The sequence below is a fragment of the Pygoscelis adeliae genome, unplaced genomic scaffold, assembly GCF_000699105.1.
Source record: "Pygoscelis adeliae isolate BGI_AS28 unplaced genomic scaffold, ASM69910v1 Scaffold27, whole genome shotgun sequence".
Lineage (NCBI taxonomy): Eukaryota > Metazoa > Chordata > Aves > Sphenisciformes > Spheniscidae > Pygoscelis > Pygoscelis adeliae.
Genome location: NW_008825410.1, coordinates 6203207 through 6225911, shown reverse-complemented (window position 1 = coordinate 6225911; position 22705 = coordinate 6203207). Strand labels below are relative to the sequence as shown.

Below are 22705 nucleotides of genomic sequence, written 5' to 3'. Positions count from 1 at the left end.
GTGCAGGTGAGATCTCCGTTTGACCATAATGAGACTTCAGAGGTCTAGCTCACATCAGCTATTTTGTTGTCAACTCAAGCTTAATGCTTCCCTTATGGTCCAAATCTGTTGCCCACATGTAAACTTCTAGCATCATCTGAAACAAGGTCAGGAATGCTGAGCCATCTACGCAGAGCTAGTAGATATGGCAGGGACCGGTGGGATAGCTACCCCTTTCTGGATCAACAGCTAAAGAAGGAGGGATGCATCTCAACCAGACCAGATGCCTATGTTTAGAAAAGTGAATCTTGTTCTTGGTGTATTCATATAGAGGCAGAATTTCAGGTGGGATTGCTGAGTGAATTCTTTATGAAACATAAATTGAGAGATTGATTTCCTTATACATATATTCCTGAATTCCCATTAACCTCAGCTAAGTTACAGAAATACAACCAAGAGGAAAAATTAACTCTAGGATTTGCAAGATATTTACATTTAGGAGTACTTATAAGCATGTAGGACAGCCTTAGGTCATTAGATGTATTTGTCTTTCTCCTCATTGGCTTGTACCTTCAACCCCCCCTATTTCCTGTAGCTGTCATAAATGTTTTCTTAAGTTCATAGGAGCGAAGACAGACTCCACTCAACTTTCTACTTGGAGAAGTAGTGAAAAGTCCTGTAAAAAGGTGCAATATCAGCCTTATAAATCCAGACAGACACATCTGCATTAAATTACACACGGTACTGAAATCTCCCCATTCTAAGGACACAGACTCTTCCATGACTGGTGGTTACACCAGTTACTGCATCTTGTTAGCTTGTCACTGGAAAGGAATTGCAGAAAACAGCCATAAAATGTTGTGTGACAGCTAACAGCAGAAGTTTGACAGCATCAGTTATAATCCAAGCAGAGACAAGTAAAATCTAACAGTTTAGCCTTGTTACTTACCTTGCTCTGACAACATTATCACACAATTTTCCTCATTATTTGCAAAGTTGGGTTCATTAGGAGCCCAGGCCACATAGGTTACTGGAGTCCCATCTATCCAGCTTAAAGAAAAGATATACAAATAGTCATTAATTAATACACTTCAGTTGTGAGATGAGAATCCTAATTAACCTCTCACAATTAAGAAGGTCCATAAGCATTAATAGGAACTGGCTAAAACTGGAAGGACTGTTACAGATTTTCCTCTCCTTGCCTGTCTATTCTAATTTGAAGAAATTTATGTAAAATATTACTGGTTGCAAAATAGAAAAAGAAAACACCAAGCGTATTTTCCATCGAGGGGCAGGAGTGATCAGACATCATTTAATAACAGCAAGTATTTTCAGTTAGCCATAACATGTAATACAGAGAAGAATATTAAAAGTTTTATTTACCTTAAGTGATTTCATTGTATCACCTAGTTAATATTATGCTTCTCGTTCTGAGCATTCTTGATGTTTTCATAGATGCAAGCAAGGACAAAAATACTTTTCTGTGGATTTTACCCTGAAGAGAAATATCTCCATAGGATATTTCTATTAAGTCTTGTGTCTGGTAACTAGTGGATATTCTGTCATCTTTAAAACCACCCTTTCTGAAGTATCAAAATTGACAGTTTTTCTTTGTGCTTACATGCTTTTTACTTTACTACATTGCTACTGAAGGAAGAAGAGGTTGACACTGCATTTTAATCAATATATCAGAATTTAGGTCACTCAGCCTGAAGTGGGAAACAAATTCAGCTCCCTCATCTATGTCTTGCTGATGATAATACACTTGATCTAAATAAAGGAGATGCTCACTGCACCCAAGTAATGCCTTATCTCCCTAATTTGTGTCCTAAATCAGAAGTTAGAATCATGCACTGACTCAGTCACTACCAACTTGTCTCTCCCCACTCCTCTTCTGCCCTTTCCAAGGTTAGTGATTTACAGACACTCAACAGTGGTATTAAAATAGAAGGGTTAAATTCAAATCTCCTCTAAGCCTGTTTCAGGTCAAAATTAGAAGCATGGTCTTTCACCTCCCAGATGTGTCCTAACTAGCAGATGGGAAGGTAGGCAGTGTCAGTATCATGCTCTTCAGTATCTTCTACTTTAGTTTTGAGTTTATTTGTGTATTGGTCTTTTTGGTATACTTGTTAATTTTACTGTACTGTAAACTTCTGCTGACTTTTCTCCTGGAACGAGAGTTTGCAGAGGCTACTTTAAAAATCTCTGTCAGAAGCAGCTTTTGTACTCATTGTCTACATTTTCCTAATACTGCAGGACCTCTCTGAAGCTATGATATAAAGATAAGAAGCATAAGAAAGCTAGGCTCTATGGTATGGAACATATTTTAAGTGTGTGTGTGTTTAAATCCAGCATAGTAAAGTATCACTCCAATTTATGGGGCAAACCTTTGAAAGAAACTTGAGAAAGTATATATGAAGAGTACAGCTGCCAAGCCTTTCTTTGGGTAAGTGTTTACTCAAGAAAAAATGTTCTTTTCCTATTTCTTTTTGGGGAAAACTATTGGCCTTGGGAATATGCTAGGACTGTTCTATTCCACTTTGTACTCGTTATGTGGAATTGCCTTCAGTCCTTGAAAAAAACACATTTAGTACCTCCAGCTACATAAAATACTGTACTTGTTTCTACAGGTTAAGAGCTGCAGTGATCATCTTAACTTACCTAAACTTTTTATCAAGACTCACTTTTAGACCAATGAAGTATCCCCTTGACCGACTCCAGGATTCCTCCTAAAACAGAAAGATACTATTTTAATTTAAAAAAAAAAAAATCTTTGAAGTAAAACAAGCAGAAATGGATGTGCCATTGATTAGGTTCACAGAGCAGTCGCTGAAGTCGACAACAGTAAAGCACGTGCTTACAGTTAAGCACAGCAATGTGTTTACACACTCAGGTGCAGAAGCCACGTTTTTATCTGGAGCATCAGAGATGAGTCTTGCAGCACTGAGGGCCCTTAGGATGGGATAGGAGAGAAGCAGACCTTGAGTCAGAAACTGGTACACAGCTTTCATTCTCCCCCTAGGACTGCAGCACCGTCTAATGATGACCTGAAGTCTCCCTCTCACACCAGCTACTTCCCAAGCCAGCACAGCTGGCACCTTCCCACATCGCTCTTCCCACCAGCCTGCCTCAGTGCCTCAGCACAGCTGGCGCAGAGCAGGAGAGGCCAAATCCCATGGGAGCAAAGGGCACGTTTGGGGGGAATTTCATAGATCTCCTCTCAGGCCGATTTTGTTAGTGAAAATGCTGATAGCTCTACTTCTGAGGCAATTAAAGTTTTTGCAAACAGATTGTCAAAAGCATTTGTACTTTAGGCTGTCTGTCTATAGTGATTCTTACATTTTCTTTTAGCGCTCTCTGTAGGAACCTTCTCTCACTATTACTATTAACAACAACCAGGTCTGCAGAATTCATTCTGCAAAACTCTTGGGCTTTTTCCATGGAGACATGTTCTTTGCTGATGTAGTATAGTTTATCTTCATATATGACCCATCCATCCGCAGTGGTTTTATATGCTGGAAGATAAATAAGGTAGCCTTAAATTCTGTATCTGTAGAACACAAAAGCTCATTTTAGAATAACGATTTTGATAAAAAATAATTAACAAGATGAATAAATGTACACAAAAACCTACTATACGTGTCGGTTGGTTCAGATTTTAATGGCACTCCTGCAAAACAAGAGAATAGAACGCATGACGCATCTCTGTAGCATGTTTTATGATGTAACTTGTGACTGACTGCAAGGAGCAGAGTGAGGAACAAAGCACGATTCTCTACTCCCTTGCCATTGACTAGAAAGCAAGCTTGACCACACATTTCAGCTACATATTATGCAATATGCATGGTCATCTACTTACAATTTTGTATCATAAACTGTGTTTCACGTCAGCAAAGTCATAGCTTTGGCTGGATCACATTCTTGTAAGGGAAAATTGCTCTTCCAGTCTGTAAGTCACAGTAGATTTATCTGAAACACTTTAACCTTTGGCTTTTAACCCCTTTACTGATCCATCAGTAGACATTCCATAATCCTCCAAAGGGGTCTTCTTATCAAGAGGGAGAAAATTTACACTAGATTTACTTTAGGTCTATCAAAGTTTCTCCCAGTCCCAAATATTTGTAAGCAAAAGGAAATATGACTATATATACTGACTATATATAATAACTGTGAGTTATTTCTGGGTCCAATAGAAAAAAGAAATACCACTGCTTTGAACCATTGCTTTTCCAAAAGCAGTTGAATCCTGAATAATGTTAAAGGACAACCTGGAGCACCACTAAATCTTTGGTGTACCAACATATTGTATTTGGTTTTTAGCTTTACCTGTGTTAGTGTAAAAAACAGTGTTGTAAGGAATTCACAACTCCTTACTTCCTACATTAAAAAAATACAAGCAAAAACTTCTTAATATTCAAAAACTTTGCAATCTGTGAAACCCTCACAAACACATGTATTATTTATACATCTTAATTTACATGAAGAAATAAATTTGTTTATTCTCATCATCTAGCATTGAAAAATCCTGGCCTATATGATGTTACCCAATGCTCTTGACCTCCATTTGGAAAAAGTATTTCTTTAAAATTTTTTGTCTTTCTCCAGCAACTTGTATTAGAAAGCAACTACCGCTGAAGTTATTTAAGCTTCTTGCTTAAAGAGAAGAATAAATCTACCTTTTTTTATTTGACAAACCCAGTCAAGCTGTACTTCACAGACCGAAAGAAACCATCGTGTAGAATGAATCCCACCGTTGAATACGCCACAGAGCTTGCGTCCTCCTGAATTTCTTGGACTGTCATCCCAGTTTGTGTACCTAACCTATAGAAGAAATCATCTTTGTTACTCTTTTCATCTGTTTCAGTAGTTGTACTCTCCATTGGCAAACAGAAACAAACAGGTTTTGTCTGAAAGATTCTGTCTCTCACTAAAAAAAGGTGCAAATATAGGGAAAGCAATAGGTATAAGAATTTTACAGTGGGGCAATGATGTCAGTGATCAGGACATCAGGCTGTCTTGCCATGTAGGGATTTTCCTCTTGTTTGTGCCTCAAGCCCTAGACACAGCCAGAACAGAAACAGGTAAACGGACGGTTTCTAATGAACTCTACCTAGCTATGAACTTCACCCCCATTCCTCTCATGCTAATCATGTGCAGACAAGGTAGTTTTCACTTCATCAACTGTGACCTGGTTCAAAATTACATTGTCCAACAGCTGTCTGGTGGCAGTGACCATATTGAGCATCAATTCAACATTCACATCTTCCCTTCCCTGTGGTTAATGAGGATGGGAGTATGGCTTTTGGGAGGGAAGTCATGTCCTACAAACCTAGCGGAGTTATCTCCGAAGAAACTAACATCCAAATGGGAATGGAGAACCATTTGATATAACCTACTTGGGATTTTCAAAAAGTTCTTGATAAGATCGCTTCCCAAAACGTTTACGGAAACTAATGTGCGACAGGATAAGAGAAAACGTCCTTGCTTGAGTTAAAACATTGGGAATAGAGTGTAGGAGTGAAGGGGGGGTAATAAGCAGTGGAATCCTGCAGGAACATTTCACACATCTGTGGATATTTACATGGGCTTGAGAGATGACCAGATAAATTCATGGAAATAAATAAATAAAGATTTTAGATCTGAGCTCCAGTTCTGAAAGACCCTGAGTCATCACTTACTGAGGGATGCAGGAGTATACTGGGAAATCTGGTTGCAGTTTGATTAGCTCTTAAGATGCTTCTGGCCACTGCCAGAGACAGGGTACAAGATCTGATATGATGAATTTTTATGTTCTGATGTTATGTGTTCATATTATACTCTTGGAAAAGAAAATATGTTGGAGTACTGTGCAGAAAGCTACAGATCCTGATGAGATACAGATGATTTCCATGTATTCAGATCTGTTGCCGTGATTTTACTCATGATAATAAAGGTTAACAACCATGTAAATGTTTGCAGAATTAGTGTTTTCTTTGATGAGGATAAAGGTAAAAACCTGAAAAGTACATGTACAAACCCCAAAACATCTTAAGCAAACAAATTTGATGAAAAATTAAAATACTCACTGGAGAGCCATCACTCCAGGCAAATCCTTCATCTGGATTCAAGGAAACTATACCGAGCCAAACTTTTTGAAAGCTACAGTGAGTGTCACTAGCAGAAATTAAAAGGCAAAGCAGTATGTAAACATCAACACAAAAAACATCCAGAAACACATCATTAAACTTTCTAGAGCACATTGTAAAGTGCAGTGAAGTTGTAATAATTACCCTGTTACCTTTGGTGAAGGACATACAGATGCATATGTTCTTCATAGAAATATCTAATATTTCTATGGCTCAGTGGCCATGGCTTATTTATCAGACTTATTAGTAGTACTGATCCTGTATTTCCTCTATGTTCTGTTTTCTTAGGAAAGGCCTTCACAGATTCAGAAAATGGTCTCAGCATTGACTACTTCAAGGTGAGTCAGAAGTAAATATATTGGTCATGTTTTCTACCCTACTAAAAATACCACCCCCCCACAATTTCATGTATTTCTAAATTATATCTAGTAATCATGATACCGGCTTTTTTAATTTCCTGGATATAAACAACTCTTCTTTTCATGAAACAGTTAAAAACATTCATGAGTAGATACAATTTCAAAGTATCACAGGTTTTTTGGCTTTTGAGGAATCCATATGTTTCAGAAATCATCTAAGAGCATTCATCATAATTCATATGAAATGGCTCTTAAATCTGGTAAGATAAACATACAGCAGATACTCACTACATTGCTCTTACTAGTAACGGTATCTCCTTTTTACTGTTAATGGTGACCAGATCCCCTCCTATTTCTCTACAAAAATCTCGAGCTTCAAGCCATGATTTCTTTTTAATATTTGATCTGTAAAAACACTATGGAGAAATTACTTTAAAACATATTATATATGTTATAAAAAAATAAAGAATCATAGTCTCACTCACCCATAAATGAGGTTTCATACAAGCCAAGTAAAAGTCCGTAAAAGAAATAGCATTAATTACTCTGTTCATAAAATTTTTGCACTAGAGTTGTCCAGCTAGTTAGCGTAGTGGTGACAACAAAGGGAAGGAATTGCTAGAAGGGAATAGGAGGGCCCAGGCCACCTTCCAGATGAAGGGAAAGAAGAGTGGTTGTGGTGGAGAGGCAAGGTGGCCTGGAAGGAGTCTGAAGATACAGGCAAAAGAATGACCTCATGGTGGTTTACAGCTCTCACTTTACATTTGCAATATGATGTCTAACATTTCGTTAGTTTAACAGAGAATAAACACAAGTCTGACCAAAGCTAAAAATGATGATTTGGGGGTAGAGGAGCCCAAGTAAATCATTCCAGCTGAGTTTGAAAGAAATGAAAAAAATAACATAATAAAAAGAGAAGGACTCATTAATTCAATAAAGTGATAAGAAATATTAACATCTCACACTTGGCTTAGCACATTTCTATTCTGCATGATCCCAAATCCATGTTTGCACATTACCCTCATTTCTTGTTCAAAGTACTTTTGTATGCCTGTTCAGACATAACTGAGTGTACTTCAAATATGAGTAATCTGTAGCTTTGCATCAGAAACTCTCTAACAAATGTCCTTCATAAACACTGGTTTAATTAACCTTTCATGTGACTTCTTATGCTTTATTTCAGGGGGTAATGTGCTTATCTTAGCAAGGTCCAGCCTTAGACATTGTGCTGCTTGTGGATACACATCACTGTTTCTCTACTTCGTTCCCTGAACTCTCACAGACCTCAGATAAATATGGGATCTTTGCACAACCTAGTGACCACAACTGATATAAAGAGCCACGCTAACAGCCAAGCTTTGCTGCTTCTGCTGTTTAATACAGCATTTTGACATTGTTCTCGTAATAATTTTGCAAATATTGTTTCTTGTTTCTTCTTTTTTCTCTTTTCTTTACGTCTTTCTAGGGACTTGATATTTATGTTTCTCTTCTTCCATTTTCTGCTCCAATTCATTCAACCCCTGGGGCACAAACTTCCTCATTTTCTTTCCTGTGTCCTTCTCCCTCCCCTTGTGTCCAGTCCCTTCAGCCTCATCTTTCTTCCTTAGTTTCTCCCTTTCTGTGGATAATTCCCTCGGATGTTTGGTTTTTGGGGGGTTTTTTTTGCTATATTCCAATCTCAGCTATTGCAAAATGAAGATGTCACTTCCTTTTTCTTTCTTTCCCCCCCACTCCCCCAAATCAAGCAGTTCAAAGCCTTTCTTCTTCTTTTAACGATTTAGGCACTTACTTTAAAACAGGAACTACTATGGTTGTTTGATACCCAACCTTCAGGACATGTGGGGACCAGAGCAGTAGTTGGAATAGGTGGAGCTGTTGCATTCTTTGCCCATTGCTTACAGATATATTTTTGCTTTGTCTCACAGTCAAGAACATCCCATAGTCCAGCTGCAGTCCCAGTTCTCATGGCTACACATCCTGGATTACTTCCTTTATGAGAAATAAAAAAACATGTTGGACATTTTATACAGTCTAAATTGTTTAATTCTTACTTAAAATCTTTGAGCAGTGGTCATTTGCTTCTTGCCATACAATAACACTTGATTAGCAGAGTTGTATTTTAGGTGTTTTTCACACAGGTGAAGAGCAGTATTTTCTGTTTGAGGAGGTCATGATCAGTTCGGGAACCTGCTTTTTTTTATTTTGAATGTCCTGCATAATTAATTCTATGGGTAGAAAGTAAGTTGTTGCTTTTTACAGTGAAAACCTGTGTTTTCAAGTGAGGACCTCACTCCTACTTACATTAAGCCTGTTTTATATCAGGTAGCATATATCAGGAAGATTTATATCAGGAAGCTAGTGATTTTCATATAGATGGAAACAAAACCATACATACGGTGCATACATAGGGCAGGCATGCAAACCTCAACAGAGATGTGATGAAGCTTATCCCATGACATTTGCTGTAATTTTAGTATATTCTCTCAGAGGGGACCAGAGGTGCATACATCACACAAGATGCAGTCAAATGCACACAATGGGCTTATACAATGGCTTATTTGTGTTCTTTCTTCATTTCCTAAGTATTCTTAACATTTTATTTGCTTTTTTATTCCTATTGAGCACAGACCTGATGTTTTAATGGACCTGTCTACCATGGTGCCAAGAACTGACTCCTGAAACGAAATGGTCAGCTATAAGTCCATCATTTTATGTCAATTCAAGACATATGTTTGTTCCTATGAGCATCACTTTACCTGCATCAAAGTTCACCTGCCTTTTTACTGATCATGCTCAGTCACTTATTCTCCTGACATCATCCTGCGTTTTCTCACAGGCATATTTTCACTGTCAGAAATAAATGAGTATCATCAGCAAATCTTGTCACCTCACTATTTCACCTTTTCCAGATTGTCTGTAGATATGTTGAATAGCATAGGCTTTGGCATAGATCATTATGGGATTCTGTTGGTAAACACTCTTCCCCAGTAAAAAATAGCCCATATCATAAAAATAAAAACCCACCTTCCATTCCCTGCCTTTTCATCAAAATTTTTATTCTTGTAAGAGCTTTCCTGTGTCAGGTCAGATTAGCTGAAAGGTTTTTGGTAATTGAGATAGACCACACTAACTAGATTTCCCTTATTCATATGCTTTTGGCTCCTGTGGGGAGCTCCAGGAAATCTGTGAGCATGACCTCCCTTTACACAAGTAATTTTATATATCTTCTATATTCTATATCTTCTTTATTCTATTCTTTATTACAGATTCAGCTAATTCACCAATGACTCATTCATCTGTATTTCCCCACATCTCCCTGGAACCATTTTAAATGTTGGCACCAAATTTGCCTTTTTTCACCCTTTAGCTGTCATGGCAGTTTTAACAGGTAGTTACACATTAAAGTGAACAGTTCACTTAATGTAACCTTTACAGCTCCTGGATGCTTTTGCAGCTGTGCTTAGTCCTGACTTGCTATTCTTCAGGTCACCGATTTATTCCATAATCTGTTCTCCTGGTATTTCATCTTGGAATAGACTTTCTGGTCATACCCTCACAAAAAAACTTTCCAGCACAGAAAGACTGTTTTCTTCCTCAATGAACACAGATGCAAGGAAACTAATTTTTCTTCACGTTTCCAGACTGATCTCCGAGTGCTCCCTTTATACTCTGATCATCTCCTGGCACCATAGACTCCCTGGCGTTTACAGAAGTTTTATTACTCTATGTCTTTTGCAATTTTTTATTATTTTTATTTTATTGTACATTTTATAGCCTCACTGAAAGTTTTTGAGAAAGTTTTCAAATGATAACTAGGAGGGATGTAGTATATCTTGGGGAGAGCAGATTCCCTCATGGCATTTTGGAATCTTGTTTTCTGTGCTTCTGCACAGTATGATCCTGTGAATGTAATTTTCTTAGCATCACAAGTAAAAAAAAATAAATGGTATGATCATTTTTGATACTGTGATTTTGTCATTCTAACTTAAAATCCTTATTACAATTGCTCTGTTTCAGACTCTTCTCCCAGGCTAACTTTACCACTAGAGGGATGAGGGTGGAATAGTCTCAGGAACTGCCTGTAACTCCTGTTTATGTCTTCGTGAAGATGAGCCAAAAGGTTAATCTTATGGATAAATATATCAGATGTCCTAATATAAAACTGCAGTTCAAATTGTTCCCTTTGAAATTAAAAGATGGGTTTTGAGATCTGCCAGTTCTTGTAAAATATACTGAAAGCTTTAAGCATAAAATTCGGAGGACATCGCCAATGCAAACCCAAATAGGGACCACAACCTCAGAGAGCACCTACTATCCACTGTCACGGCACCTACCGGGCATTGCTGCATCCCAGTGTGTGAAGGAGACGGCTTCACCATTGGCCCACCTGAAAGTGCCTTGGTCCTCCACGTCAGAGAGACCAAGCCAGAAATACTTCTCAGGCCTCAGCCCGACAAGGCTAGTCAGATAAGCTTGTTCATACCTGTAAAAGGGATCATAAAGACGCAAGTGAAAACAAAGTCATTTATCCAAATCCTACTTGTCTAATCTGCTGATGAATCCTTTTCTCTTTTTCCTTGCTTCAGACTGGGGGAGAGGACCTTACGATACGGTTCTGACTCTCTATAAATCAACAAAAAAAAGTGAGGCTTTTCTGTTGTTCAACTAGAGACCTCATCTGTAACTTAGATAATTTGCTGTTTGACGTGTTAGAATTGTAGTTCCAGGAATATTTCAGAATATACAACCTTTGCCTATTTAAAAGCCAAGGAAAAGTCATTATCATACCTACTTTCAACTGTGGCTAAGTAACCTTTTTCTCCTTCACAAGTGCTGTTTGCTTCTGAAAATGTTGCTGGAACATGTCCAATAAAATAGCAGTAGGTCCCGTATCTTCTCCAGCCCTGTAACATGATTTTAGGATTTCCATATAACTTTTAAATAATTGTGATATCATGTATTAAGTGAACTATACCATTTCAAAATTAATGAAGCACAATAATCATGAATATTATGAATTAGAAACCTTTTGCAGTGAAATTACAGATTCCTTCTAAGCGGTTTCTGTAAATGGCTTTCTAAAGTTTAAAGTAACTGAGAGAGAGATAACATTCTTAACAAATAAAACAAAAAAAAATCTATACATAAATAATATAAATAATTCAAATAATTCTAGATGATTCTCTGACAAGGTACTTATTTGATCTGGGAAACTGATGTCCATTCTTATATACTTACTTACATTTTTGCAGCCTGCATCGGTAATTTCCTTTTCTCCAGTTATTTGTGATATAGGTTTTCTTTTACAAATGTAGCCAGCTTTCTTCTCACAGACATAGTCTGCCCAATAACCATTCTGTGCCAGGAAAAAGAATGAAATAACAAGTTAAGGTTAAGATGAATAATCCAAAGAAAATGAATAATTTCTTTATAATGAAAACCATTCATTTTCTTTCTCCTTTCATTTTGAAACAGAAATATTTTTTTTCCTTATCCAATTCCCCTAGTTGATAACAGAAATAAATCTGCTCACATTCAGTGAAATAGTAGACTGGGTTATAGCAGTACAGCTACGGCTGGTAGTGATAAGAAGGGATGAGGGTGCAGGGAGCTGGTCCCCGACCTGTTCTGCAGGGCCCTGCACAGGCAGTTGTGCCATGCAAGGATGGGCGAATGAGCAGGCACAAAGGAAGCAGCAGGGATCCCCACACGCCACTATTACCACCAGAGGAAAAGGAGTAGGAGAATGTACTCAAACTACATTCAGAGACCTGTTTTATAGCCCTAATAATTTCATTGGTGACTTTCAGATGAACTTAAAGAGGAAATTTCATCAGTGATACAGTAACGCTTTCATTTTCTTTTTCCTTTTTTTTTTAATGAAAGGTCATATTTAATCTCATCCTTTGTCCCCACATCCCTTTTTCTGGCCCTAGCCAGTTGCTGAAATAGCAGGGCACATTATTCTTTTATTAAGAAGTTAGTTTCAATATTAAAGTAAAATATATGTTGAATAATGTTACCTGGCCCTTGATCAGTACACAATCTTCTGGCCTGTTGTTTGTGGGGGATGGCTCTCCCAGGTGCCATTTTGTGTATGTCACTGGTGTACCATCACTCCATTCAAAATACATTTGAACCTTATGATCATTCAGCCCAATCCATAGCTTGTCTGTTGGCTCTAAAACATGGAAATACATAACTAGAAAAGATCTCTTATGCCACTGCATCTTTTCCACAGCACCCTCAAGCTCTAGAACATATAATCCATTTCATAAATTTATGAAACATAAAATTATTTAGTGTTGCATGATCACTTTATAAATTAATATTTTCACATAGATATTAGAGTGAAGACAGTATGCTTTGGGAAATCAAGCTGTAATGGAATCCCTGCACTGGATCAAAAAATTTTGCTACTATTCCTCATAGTGGTGGGAGAAGACTAAATGACCAACCTAATGCTAATACACTATGGTGGTATGATAGAGCTGTGTGAATAGTTACTTTTTAGGTTCTGTTGCACTGGTCAGATTTTAAAAGACTGTTTTTATGTAACTTGAAATGCGAATGTTTTAAGCTTCTTTTAACAAAATGAAAAAAGCAGAGAAACGCCCTAAGCCCAACCCCCTGGCCCTAGATCAACTCTTTAGGCAATAAGTAAAATCAGAGTTTCAACAACATCCAAAACTCAGCAGGGAAAGGCTGTCAGCAACCAGATCTGACTTTGAGGCTGGCCCTGCTCCAAGCCAAGGCTGGACTAAACGACCTCCGGGGTTCCTTCTGGCCTAAACCACTGTATGATCCTATGGTTTTAGGCATTCTTAATGAAAGGAAAGCAAGGAAAATAAAAGGTAAATTTAGGCAGCATTCACAAAAATGAGAAAGAAAGAAAGATACGAAGGATATTCACAATTTCTTCAGTAGTCACTAAACTGGGGTATGATACCAGAATCAAAAAGTATAAGAAACCAAAAATATCTCCTTGTATGGTTGGACACTAAGCAGACAAATTAATGTTTCTGAAGAAAGAATTTTTTCTGTCTTGAATACCTTTCACTTTTTCAATAGTTAATTAAGGCTTTCACTACCTCTAAGCATGGGGAAAAAAAAGCAAATAGCTAACAGGGGCAAAAAGTAGCAACATATCTACAGACTCCTCACATTTCTGCGAGGGATATTAAAAAGGCCATGGCAAGACCACGATGACATGTTAGATCCAGTGACCTGAGTACTGTTCTTTAGGCAGCCCAGGCAATTCCACAGCTTACTGTCTGGAAGCCACCTTGGCTAGCTTTGTTGATCTTTTCCATCCGGCAGTGTAGAGAGCTAAACTTTCTTTGGTAGGTTTCTTCCGTCACTTCTTCAGAGACCTGTGAACTTGCTGATCTGGGTGCTGGTTGACCACAAGATGCAGAGAATGACTTAGACCCACACTGTAGGTTCCCCCAGATGCACAGAAAACAGTACAAATATGCTGGTTTTCCATAAAAAGCACTCTTTCAAAGTGGAAGTTATATTTCATAATCCTTTCACTAAGAAAGCTTCTCACTGGTCCTCTGGCTCCTCACATGTCTTTGGCTGCAGTGTTTCATGTTAATACAATTCCTACATCTCAATTCAACTAACTGGTGCTTCTTACATGCAGACAAAGGCAAAAGCCCCCCCGGAAACACTCACTGTACCCAAGCCGAGACACCATAAAGCTGTGCTCCTCGAGGCTTTGGATGCTGGCCAGGTGACTCCCTTCCTTCTGACAAGACGTCAAAGCTTCTTCCCATGCTTTTGTCTCCCTGAAGATCTTATAACAGTGATCTATATATGGTACCCATCCATCTGGGCAAGTAACAGGCCCAATGTCACCTAGGAACAAATATCAGTGTTTTAGAGGAGTTCAAATGCCATGCAGGGGACATGACACTGAAAATGTTTTCACTTATTCTGTGCAAAAGTTCTAAACTAAGAATTTTCTTTGGAAATTCTCATTATAAGGAAATGATGGACACAAAACATAGTAAACATAAATATGATTCTAAATCTGGCATTTTTTAGCTTGGAAAAGGAAAGCTTTTTAATACAAATATTATTTAATACAAATTCTAAGGTTCTTACATAGTCAAATGTCTGTAACAAATACACTAATATATTAATTTTAACAGCTTCTGCATTACTTAGTACTTATTGGTCAGATAAGAGAAATCAGAAACTATCTGCACCTAACATAGAATGCTTATGAATTTTTAAAAGATTAAGTATATTGATAGAGTAAAAGTCATCTAGACAGATTTACAACTAGACAGATACATAGGGAAACACCAACAGGGAAATCTTTATACACTGAAAATATCTTTTATCTTTGCAATGTGTCAATCTTTCTTCTTTCTGCTTATTTTTACTAATGTCAGTCTTCTGAAAAATAATTTTTGTTTGTTCTCCCTTTTCATGCTCAGTAGTGTGTGTATTCAAAAGGGAGACCTGACTACCAAAACATGGACAGACAGGACAAGTTGCATATTCTTTGCTTTTACGTGTTTCATTCTGTGTGTTGTGGGACTGAAGATCAGCCTAAAAATGGTGCGATGGTTGTAAAAAGCAAACCAGATAAACAAGAAATAGTTTCTATTTCTAATAAAATTCTCCTGCTCATCTTTGTCAATGTGAATGCTGAGCAATTGAGATAACAGCTTCCACTTTTGATTATCAACATATATCAACATACCTGAGGGAACCGAGGTAAAGTTTCTTTTCTTACAAATGTAACCAAGTTTCTGATCACATTCCCAATTTTGCCATTTAGCTTTTGTTTCAGGATTCAAAACCGCACAGAGTTTTCCAGATTCTGGAGAGGGGCTTCCTTTGGGAAAGGTACAGGAAAAAAAAAAAAGAACTTTTCTGAAAGGCAAATAGAGCTCTAAGCTCTAAAATGCACAGGAAAAATCACTCCTGGCTGAAGTGAGAGCCCCAAAGATCACGTCTTTCCCAGCTTTGGCAAGAACTGAGGTAGTGGGAATGTCTGTATGAAATGTAGTATCATTTAAGTTAATATGAACATGTAACCCCTTCATAGTTTTGTTGCTAGAGACAAGATTTGGAAAGACAGTATATTTTGGGGAAAGACAGTATTGCTTTCAGAGCTAAAATATTGTTGCAATACGTAGAAGAAATACATCAGGTGCTGGAGCGTGTCCAGAGAAGGGCAACGAGGCTGGTGAGGGGTCTGGAGAACAAGTCTTATGAGGAGCAGCTGAGGGAACTGGGGTTGTTTAGCCTGGAGAAAAGGAGGCTGAGGGGAGACCTCATCGCTCTCTACAACTACCTGAAAGGAGGCTGTAGCGAGGTGGGTCTCGGTCTCTTCTCCCAAGTAACAAGCGATAGGACGAGAGGAAATGGCCTCAAGTTGCACCAGGGGAGGTTTAGATTGGACATGAGGAAAAATTTCTTTACTGAAAGAGTGGTTAAACATTGGAAGAGGCTGCCCAGGGAAGTGATTGAGTCACCATCCCTGGAGGTATTTAAAAGACGGGTAGATGAGGCGCTTAGGGACATGGTTTAGTGGGCATGGTGGTGTAGGGTTGACGGTTGGACTCGATGATCTTAGAGGTCTTTTCCAACCTTAATGATTCTAAGTTTCTGGCTTATATTGCTATAGAAAAAAAGCTTTTTCTAAGGCTAAAGCAAGAAAAGCTAAAATACATATCTCATGGCATATCTATCTGATAATAGAATTTAAAGCAGTATTTGACGTATGTATATTTTTTCTTTGGAAAAACAGAATCAAACAAAGTCACAACTACCTGGAGCCCAGTTTAAGTACCGGAAGGGGTTTCCTCCAATCCACTCCCATCCACTCCTCAAGTCCAGTCTGTTGAGTCCAATCCACAGTGCAGAATCTGTACCTTCTGTTAAATCTAAGTAACCAGAAGAAGATAAATGATTTTATAAATCCCTTTTGTATTTGCAATAGTCACTAATAATGTCTCTAGGAAGACTTACAATTCTTAAATATCTAACTACAAATATCTTTAGATACTGAGATACCTGATAAATTGAAATATGCTGAAGCTTTCATTAGTGTAAAAAGCAAACAAACAAAAAAAACCCTCTTACTCTATCACCCAATGAAAAATGAGCACAGATGAGATGCCACAGAGTATATCCAAAATTAAAGTGTTTCAGCCTATTGTTTAGAATAGGCTAAATTCTGTACAACACTGGATTTATTTAAGTAGAAATATTGGTACAATGTAAGTATAAACAGTAATAATAGAGCTCTTAGAAGTTAAATTCATCATTAAAAATAACAAGAGATAGTTTATTCCATACCATTCCTCCAGCGATACATGGGTAGGTAGAGCCACGATTTGGGATCTATGAATAACTGATAGTTTTCAGTTTGTCAAAGGAATGAAAAAATCAGATGCCAAACTGCATTTGACACAAAACACATCTTTCTTTTGGCACACAGATATCTCTTTTCTCTTATTTTCAATTTGGTTTAAAGGTTCCTTTTGATGAAAAATGAAACTTTCATTTACTTTTCAGAATATTTTTTTCCTCTTTTAAAAAAAAGTCAACGAAGTTTTAATACAAGATAACATTTTTAAATAGAAAGTCAAACTGTTACACTTGCAGGATGCTGGAATACTTTGAATTCTGTGTAAACTTGGCAGTGATTTTGATATGAACTTGCAATTTCTAAAAGATTTTGTTTACTTACTCATGCATATTTAGGTCCATAAACATTAGACAAAACCATACTAAATAGTCCTTAGCTGTCATGATGGACTGAACAGATGCTGAATTTAAAAGTCAGGGTTTGCTTTATTTCCTTACCTTTAAGGTATGTTTGTTCATGAATGTCTGTGATACTCAGTAATTCTGCATTTTGCTGCTGACAGCTCTTCCTGGCTTGGTGCCACATGAGAGCTGATTCAGAGTTTATTTGGTAGTGGACATTTGTTAACAGATCTGTAGTCCAGGTGGTGTCTTTATCTGTGGAGAAAATAATTATTTCAGGGGTGATAGTAACTCACCCACAGAAAAATGAGTTGCAGGTCCTTGTTATGCATGGCATTCTCATTAAATGTCACCTGTCCTGTTCTTTCAAGAGCACTGAAAGTGTTACGAGCGGGATGGGGAAGGACAAAGTTAAGGTCTGTAAACTGACAAGTAGAGGTGGCATATATTGCCTCCTGTTCCATGAAGATACGTAATTCACAAATTACTACAAGGGAAGTGATTGCATAGAAAAATATATTGCATGGAGTGCTGTGGCAGAAATCCTAGGTGAAATCTATAAAAAGATAAGCAACATCTCCTCCTTCTCTTTCTGAACAGCAGTTCCCACTGAGAGCTGTGAGGACCAGCTCTAGACGTGAATTTAGCATCAAAACTGTCCTTAGATAAATTCCCCCCTTGCAAAGAGCTTCTGGATCTGCCTGTCACACAGCTTCAGAGCCCGGGCACTGCAATGGTGCTGAGCTGCATTGTGCTCCTCTTCTGATTACTTTTGCATCTTTGGTCTGTTGAAGATCTGTACATGCTCAATCAAGCACAATACAAAATTGAATCAGATATTTGATTATTCCCAAAAGTCAGTATGAAGTTGAATTTCAAAAAGAACTGAGAGCTGGGACTGGCTTTCAAAAGCTTTGAGAATTATTCACTGACCCTATGTCACATGCCTTTTGGGCTCAGTGTCCTAGGTATCTTCGCAGGGACCTGGAAAGCATATTGGACTATGGATTTGAACCACACCAAAAGCACATTTTGAATCAACTGGAATAAAGGGGTGTTTTAATAATAAAAGATATTATGTTGAACAGGAGCAACGGGGAAGAATATCGGGGAAAGTTGAGAAGTGTCAGGAGGCATCTCCAACGCCTTGAATGCAAAGCTCCCCTGTCAAGAACAAGGCCATAAAGGGAGATGGAGGGGGAAGTGACCACAGAAATGGAAGACAGTTTTTAGGAAGTGATTGAAGTTATAGAGAAATGCCAGGGATGGGAGGCAGTTGTCAGAAGGGGTGGAAAGACTGCTTCCCAGGCAATACGAATAGGGCTTAATAGCATGGATAAAAGGACACATTCCACTTAAGTAAAAAAATATCCACATGAGAATCATGCAGGCTGAAATGTTAACTGCATCATTAATCTTCCTACAGCACTCATTTTTGTGCCCACTTCCATCGCAATGGGGGTCCTCAGAAAAGGGTTGTACAACGGAGACAGAACACATCCTGGCTGGGAAACAGTGAGGAGCTCAAAATTATCGTGCTGCTCAGCAACACCCCCACAATTAGTGGGAACTGCATACTGTTTTACTCTTCAATCACACTTTTCTCCACATCTTTATGCAACATGTTATTTCCTTGAGTAGAGAGCTGCAGGATGTGGCAATACATCATATACTAAAATATCTTGTAAACTATGCATTATTATAAAGATATTCATATTCTGCTAGCGCTGGTTTGCCAATACCACACTGAGGAGAACTGCATGGGAACAGGTAACTTACCTTTTGATGGGCAAAATCCATATCGCTGGTCGGTGTCATAGTCTGCAGTGGTTGCACACCAGAGCCAGCCATCTGACCGACCAGCGTCTGTGCACTTGGCGTACCATTGCTTATTGTACATGAAAGGGAATACACAGGGTGCCCCAAAAGCATTTCCTAGCAGTGTAAAGGTCTCTGAGAAGACAAAATGATAAAGATAGTATGGAAAATAATAAATGAATGTAAACTGTGAAAAATGTGAAACCAATGTTAATGGCTGAATTGCATCTCAAAGTGCTTTCCATGTCACTTTTCCCATAACCATAACAAAATTCATTTCAACACTTTTTCAGACTTAAGCTGCTGACATATGTTTCAGAGCAGTGCTATTCTGATGTAAAGTAATATTTCATAGCTGAGGTCTACAACTAGATTTTTGTTCTGACCAAGATGCTTTTACAAACTTAATAAGGCTCCAGAGCTCTACCCTAAGATACTACTATTTTAAACAATGTTAAGATTTATATAAAATGTGCAAGAGGAGGAACTAATATTTAGAAGTCCTACTTCCCGGAAAAAGTAAACATCAGGTTAGACAATCCGTCTCCGTTTTTATTCCAGTGACCATTGAATTATCTCACATATAGGGGAACAGCTCCCACATGCAAGGCTCAGAGCTTAATACTTCAAATATCCTGTGAGGTGGTTTTTAGAACTTTCATTCTGGATGGGGGAAAGCCATTCAGAACAATCAGACTTCAGCTAATCACAAAGGGTAATTGCACTGGTAATTATAATTATTCCATGAGCATCCATCCTCATCTGCTGAGTCACAAAAGCCACACTTCCTCCGCCTGTACTGGTACTTCCAGCCCTTTCTCAGCTCACCCATATTGTGCTTCTTTCTTGAGGATGTAATTTCATTTCCATGTTCATAGAATCATAGAATAGTTAGGGTTGGAAATGTTGCTGTATAAGAAACTTATTAACAATGTAGTGACACAGTATGGTGAGCAATGGTGACTTTAGAGAATACTTATCTATAGTATAAGAGTAAGTAAGTATGTATACACTAATATATATTTATTAGAGAATATATAGAGAGTATATGTAATGCTTATTTGTAATACTAATATACTGTAATACATATACTAAAATAGTGTGTATATTATAGATCGTATAAATATATATATGTATATAATACATACTTGGCCATAAATATTAAATTAAATTCAAGGCTAACTCCCTCAGTACACTGATTTTCTAAAACTCTAATGGTCACTGAAGGAATCAGAATAGTCAGAGCCAAAGATCCAAAACACTCTAATACTCACAAAGAAATTAGTGGAAAGGATGAAAGAATCAATTTTCCATACCTTCATATCCCCGGGAACATAAAACATCCACGGTCCCATAGATTTTCCACTTATTCTTTGCACTCACCCCCTTCTTTAACAAAACATTATCATGTTCTTCATTGCCAGGACCGAAAAACAAATCCTCTCCTTGGATTGCAAGGAGGCTTTCATTTCTGCATTCCCACCTCTGGAGCTCACTTGTTCGATTACATGGATACAGGGTGATCACAGCCTGATCCTCCTTCGACGGCACACCCAGGCATAGGTTCAGTCTCACACTCATAAGCTGATGATCAGTGATCCACCTGAATTTTTGTGATTCATTGTCTTGATGGCAAGTGGCAGTTCTAACTGACTGCGCAATAGACACCTGAAGACAGAGCTTGTTGACTTTATTATATATCAAAAATGTTTCGATGTCTGTAAAACAAAACAATACCTAGTAAATGGTTAATATAGAATATATGTATAGTGGATATGTGACATGATTCTGCTTCCCATTTACATGAACAAGGAGTCATTGCATTCACATCAGATAAAATCATGATGTATTTGAACAGAGTCAAATGCAACATCAATTTTACTGATTAAAACACAGTAAGGTAGACAATAGGATATGGATTTCATTATTATATGTCGCCATAGTGTGGATTAGCGGCAGTCAGCAGCATCAGCAGATCTGAGCACAGCTTGTTGGATTGAATTACATCAGTCACGTGAATTCCCTCAACCACACTGCTATTACCATTACCTTGTTTCCATCTATCCTCAGATGCATGGCCTTGTAGACCTCTGACCTCTACAAACTTTCCTCACCCTGCCAGATCTTACAGGTCTCCTGGTGAGGTCACAGCTGTCTTTGCTGAGCCATTTGTCTCTCCACTCCTGAATCCACATTTCCTTTCCTTTTCACTGTATAAATGTGGGTGAACAGCTCTGGGCCTCACAGGGGGTATTCTGGACTCATTGGCCTTGCTGACCTACAAGACCTGCAGTATCTACTATGAGCCATTGCAATGTAAAACTAGGAATGACATTGGGAAACCAATCACAGTCTGAGAAAGTAGCAAGGACTGGGTAGTAGTGGCATCTGACCACCACATGAATATGTGGAAAGGCTGGTGGAAGTTACAAGGTCCACCTGTACCAGAAATTGAGTCCCTAGCTCTCCAGATAGTTTCTCTGATCATGTCTACAGCACTGGCTCCAATGTAAAGTAGAAGTAGCTGAGCTAATTTCAGTTCTACAGTGAGTTTATCAGTAGCAGTAGCGAATCGTGCCTATGAGTTTGCTCTGCTGCTTTGTGGTGTACTTTGTGACCCACCTGGTCGTATTTCCCTCCAAAGCTTGTGGGATTCATAACCAGTTTTGTTCGCTGATACATATCTTGATCACTGGGAGTCATATTTAATTAAAATGTATTTAAAAAGCTAAAGAAATTTCATCTAAAAATCTGCAAAAAGTTGAAATCAATTTAGTTAATAATATACAGTTCACTGAAAGTAATTACTCTGGCCTGCAGTGATACCATGAGCAATTAAAAAAACCACCACATACTCTGAGGCAATCCATAACAGTTTTACTCAGGAGTTACAAAGCTAAAAGGATTTAACCTTAAACTTTCAGGTCTCCAGAAGCCATCTGTTTAACCCCTACAATAGAAGTGCGGCTAAAGGGATGGCAGTAATATTGTTACTGCAATTCTACAATAACTTTCCTAAACTTAATCCAACTTTGTTTCACAAAAATTTTACTTCATCCACTTTATCAATGCCAGTGAATTCAGTGAGTCTGTTCAAAACAGTGAATGAAAATAATCTTCTTTATAAGCACTAAGTCTCTCTGGATTGCACAGCCATCATCTGTGAATATCTTAATGTCCTACAAATAATTCCACATTTCACCACTCCTGAAGTTTTTCCTGCCTGATTTTTCTAACCATTACCCGGACAACAAGAGCTCAAAAAGCAGAACACGGGAGTAAAGAATAAAAAAAAAAAAAAATAGACATTTAAACATCTTTCATTATTTTCTTAGGTCTGATCTTCTGGGGTTATTGAAATGATAGTGTCACTATATATGAACAAAGCCATTAAGAATTCAGTCTTTGCTTCCTTCTCTATCCATTTCGTTTTTCTGTTAGATCCTGCCCTTGCATCTTAAGAGGCTCCCCATCTATATGTCCCAAACTAATAATGTACATATAGGCACTGCCACAGAACTGTAAATCAGCCAGAAATGCCAGAGGACATGGAAGCGCCTTTACAGGAGGCAAGCAGGAGACACTTACCCACCAGCTGCAAAGCACTGTGAACAAGAGAAAGAACAAGCAAGAACCTGGAGAACATAATTGTAATAATTTCTTTTCTTCCCTTCACCAAAAGCTGAA

At 38.0% G+C, this 22705-nt stretch overlaps 1 protein-coding gene across 1 annotated transcript in view; it reads right to left on the bottom strand.

Annotated features, from left to right (window-relative positions):
• LOC103922463 (macrophage mannose receptor 1-like) overlaps positions 1 to 22705 on the bottom strand; it is a 38656-nt gene that overhangs the window by 13396 nt on the left and 2555 nt on the right. The window contains exons 3-21 of the mRNA XM_009330604.1: positions 22607 to 22700; positions 20335 to 20736; positions 18980 to 19153; positions 17297 to 17455; positions 16258 to 16371; positions 15183 to 15317; positions 14144 to 14326; positions 12487 to 12644; positions 11706 to 11819; positions 11252 to 11367; positions 10798 to 10946; positions 8253 to 8452; positions 6755 to 6879; positions 6045 to 6132; positions 4656 to 4800; positions 3614 to 3649; positions 3319 to 3494; positions 2641 to 2708; positions 929 to 1029 (exon numbers count right to left, since the gene is read on the bottom strand). Of these exons, the coding sequence (XP_009328879.1) occupies positions 929 to 1029; positions 2641 to 2708; positions 3319 to 3494; positions 3614 to 3649; positions 4656 to 4800; positions 6045 to 6132; positions 6755 to 6879; positions 8253 to 8452; positions 10798 to 10946; positions 11252 to 11367; positions 11706 to 11819; positions 12487 to 12644; positions 14144 to 14326; positions 15183 to 15317; positions 16258 to 16371; positions 17297 to 17455; positions 18980 to 19153; positions 20335 to 20736; positions 22607 to 22700 (2737 nt within the window). The remainder of the gene's footprint in view (positions 1 to 928; positions 1030 to 2640; positions 2709 to 3318; positions 3495 to 3613; positions 3650 to 4655; positions 4801 to 6044; positions 6133 to 6754; positions 6880 to 8252; positions 8453 to 10797; positions 10947 to 11251; positions 11368 to 11705; positions 11820 to 12486; positions 12645 to 14143; positions 14327 to 15182; positions 15318 to 16257; positions 16372 to 17296; positions 17456 to 18979; positions 19154 to 20334; positions 20737 to 22606; positions 22701 to 22705) is intronic.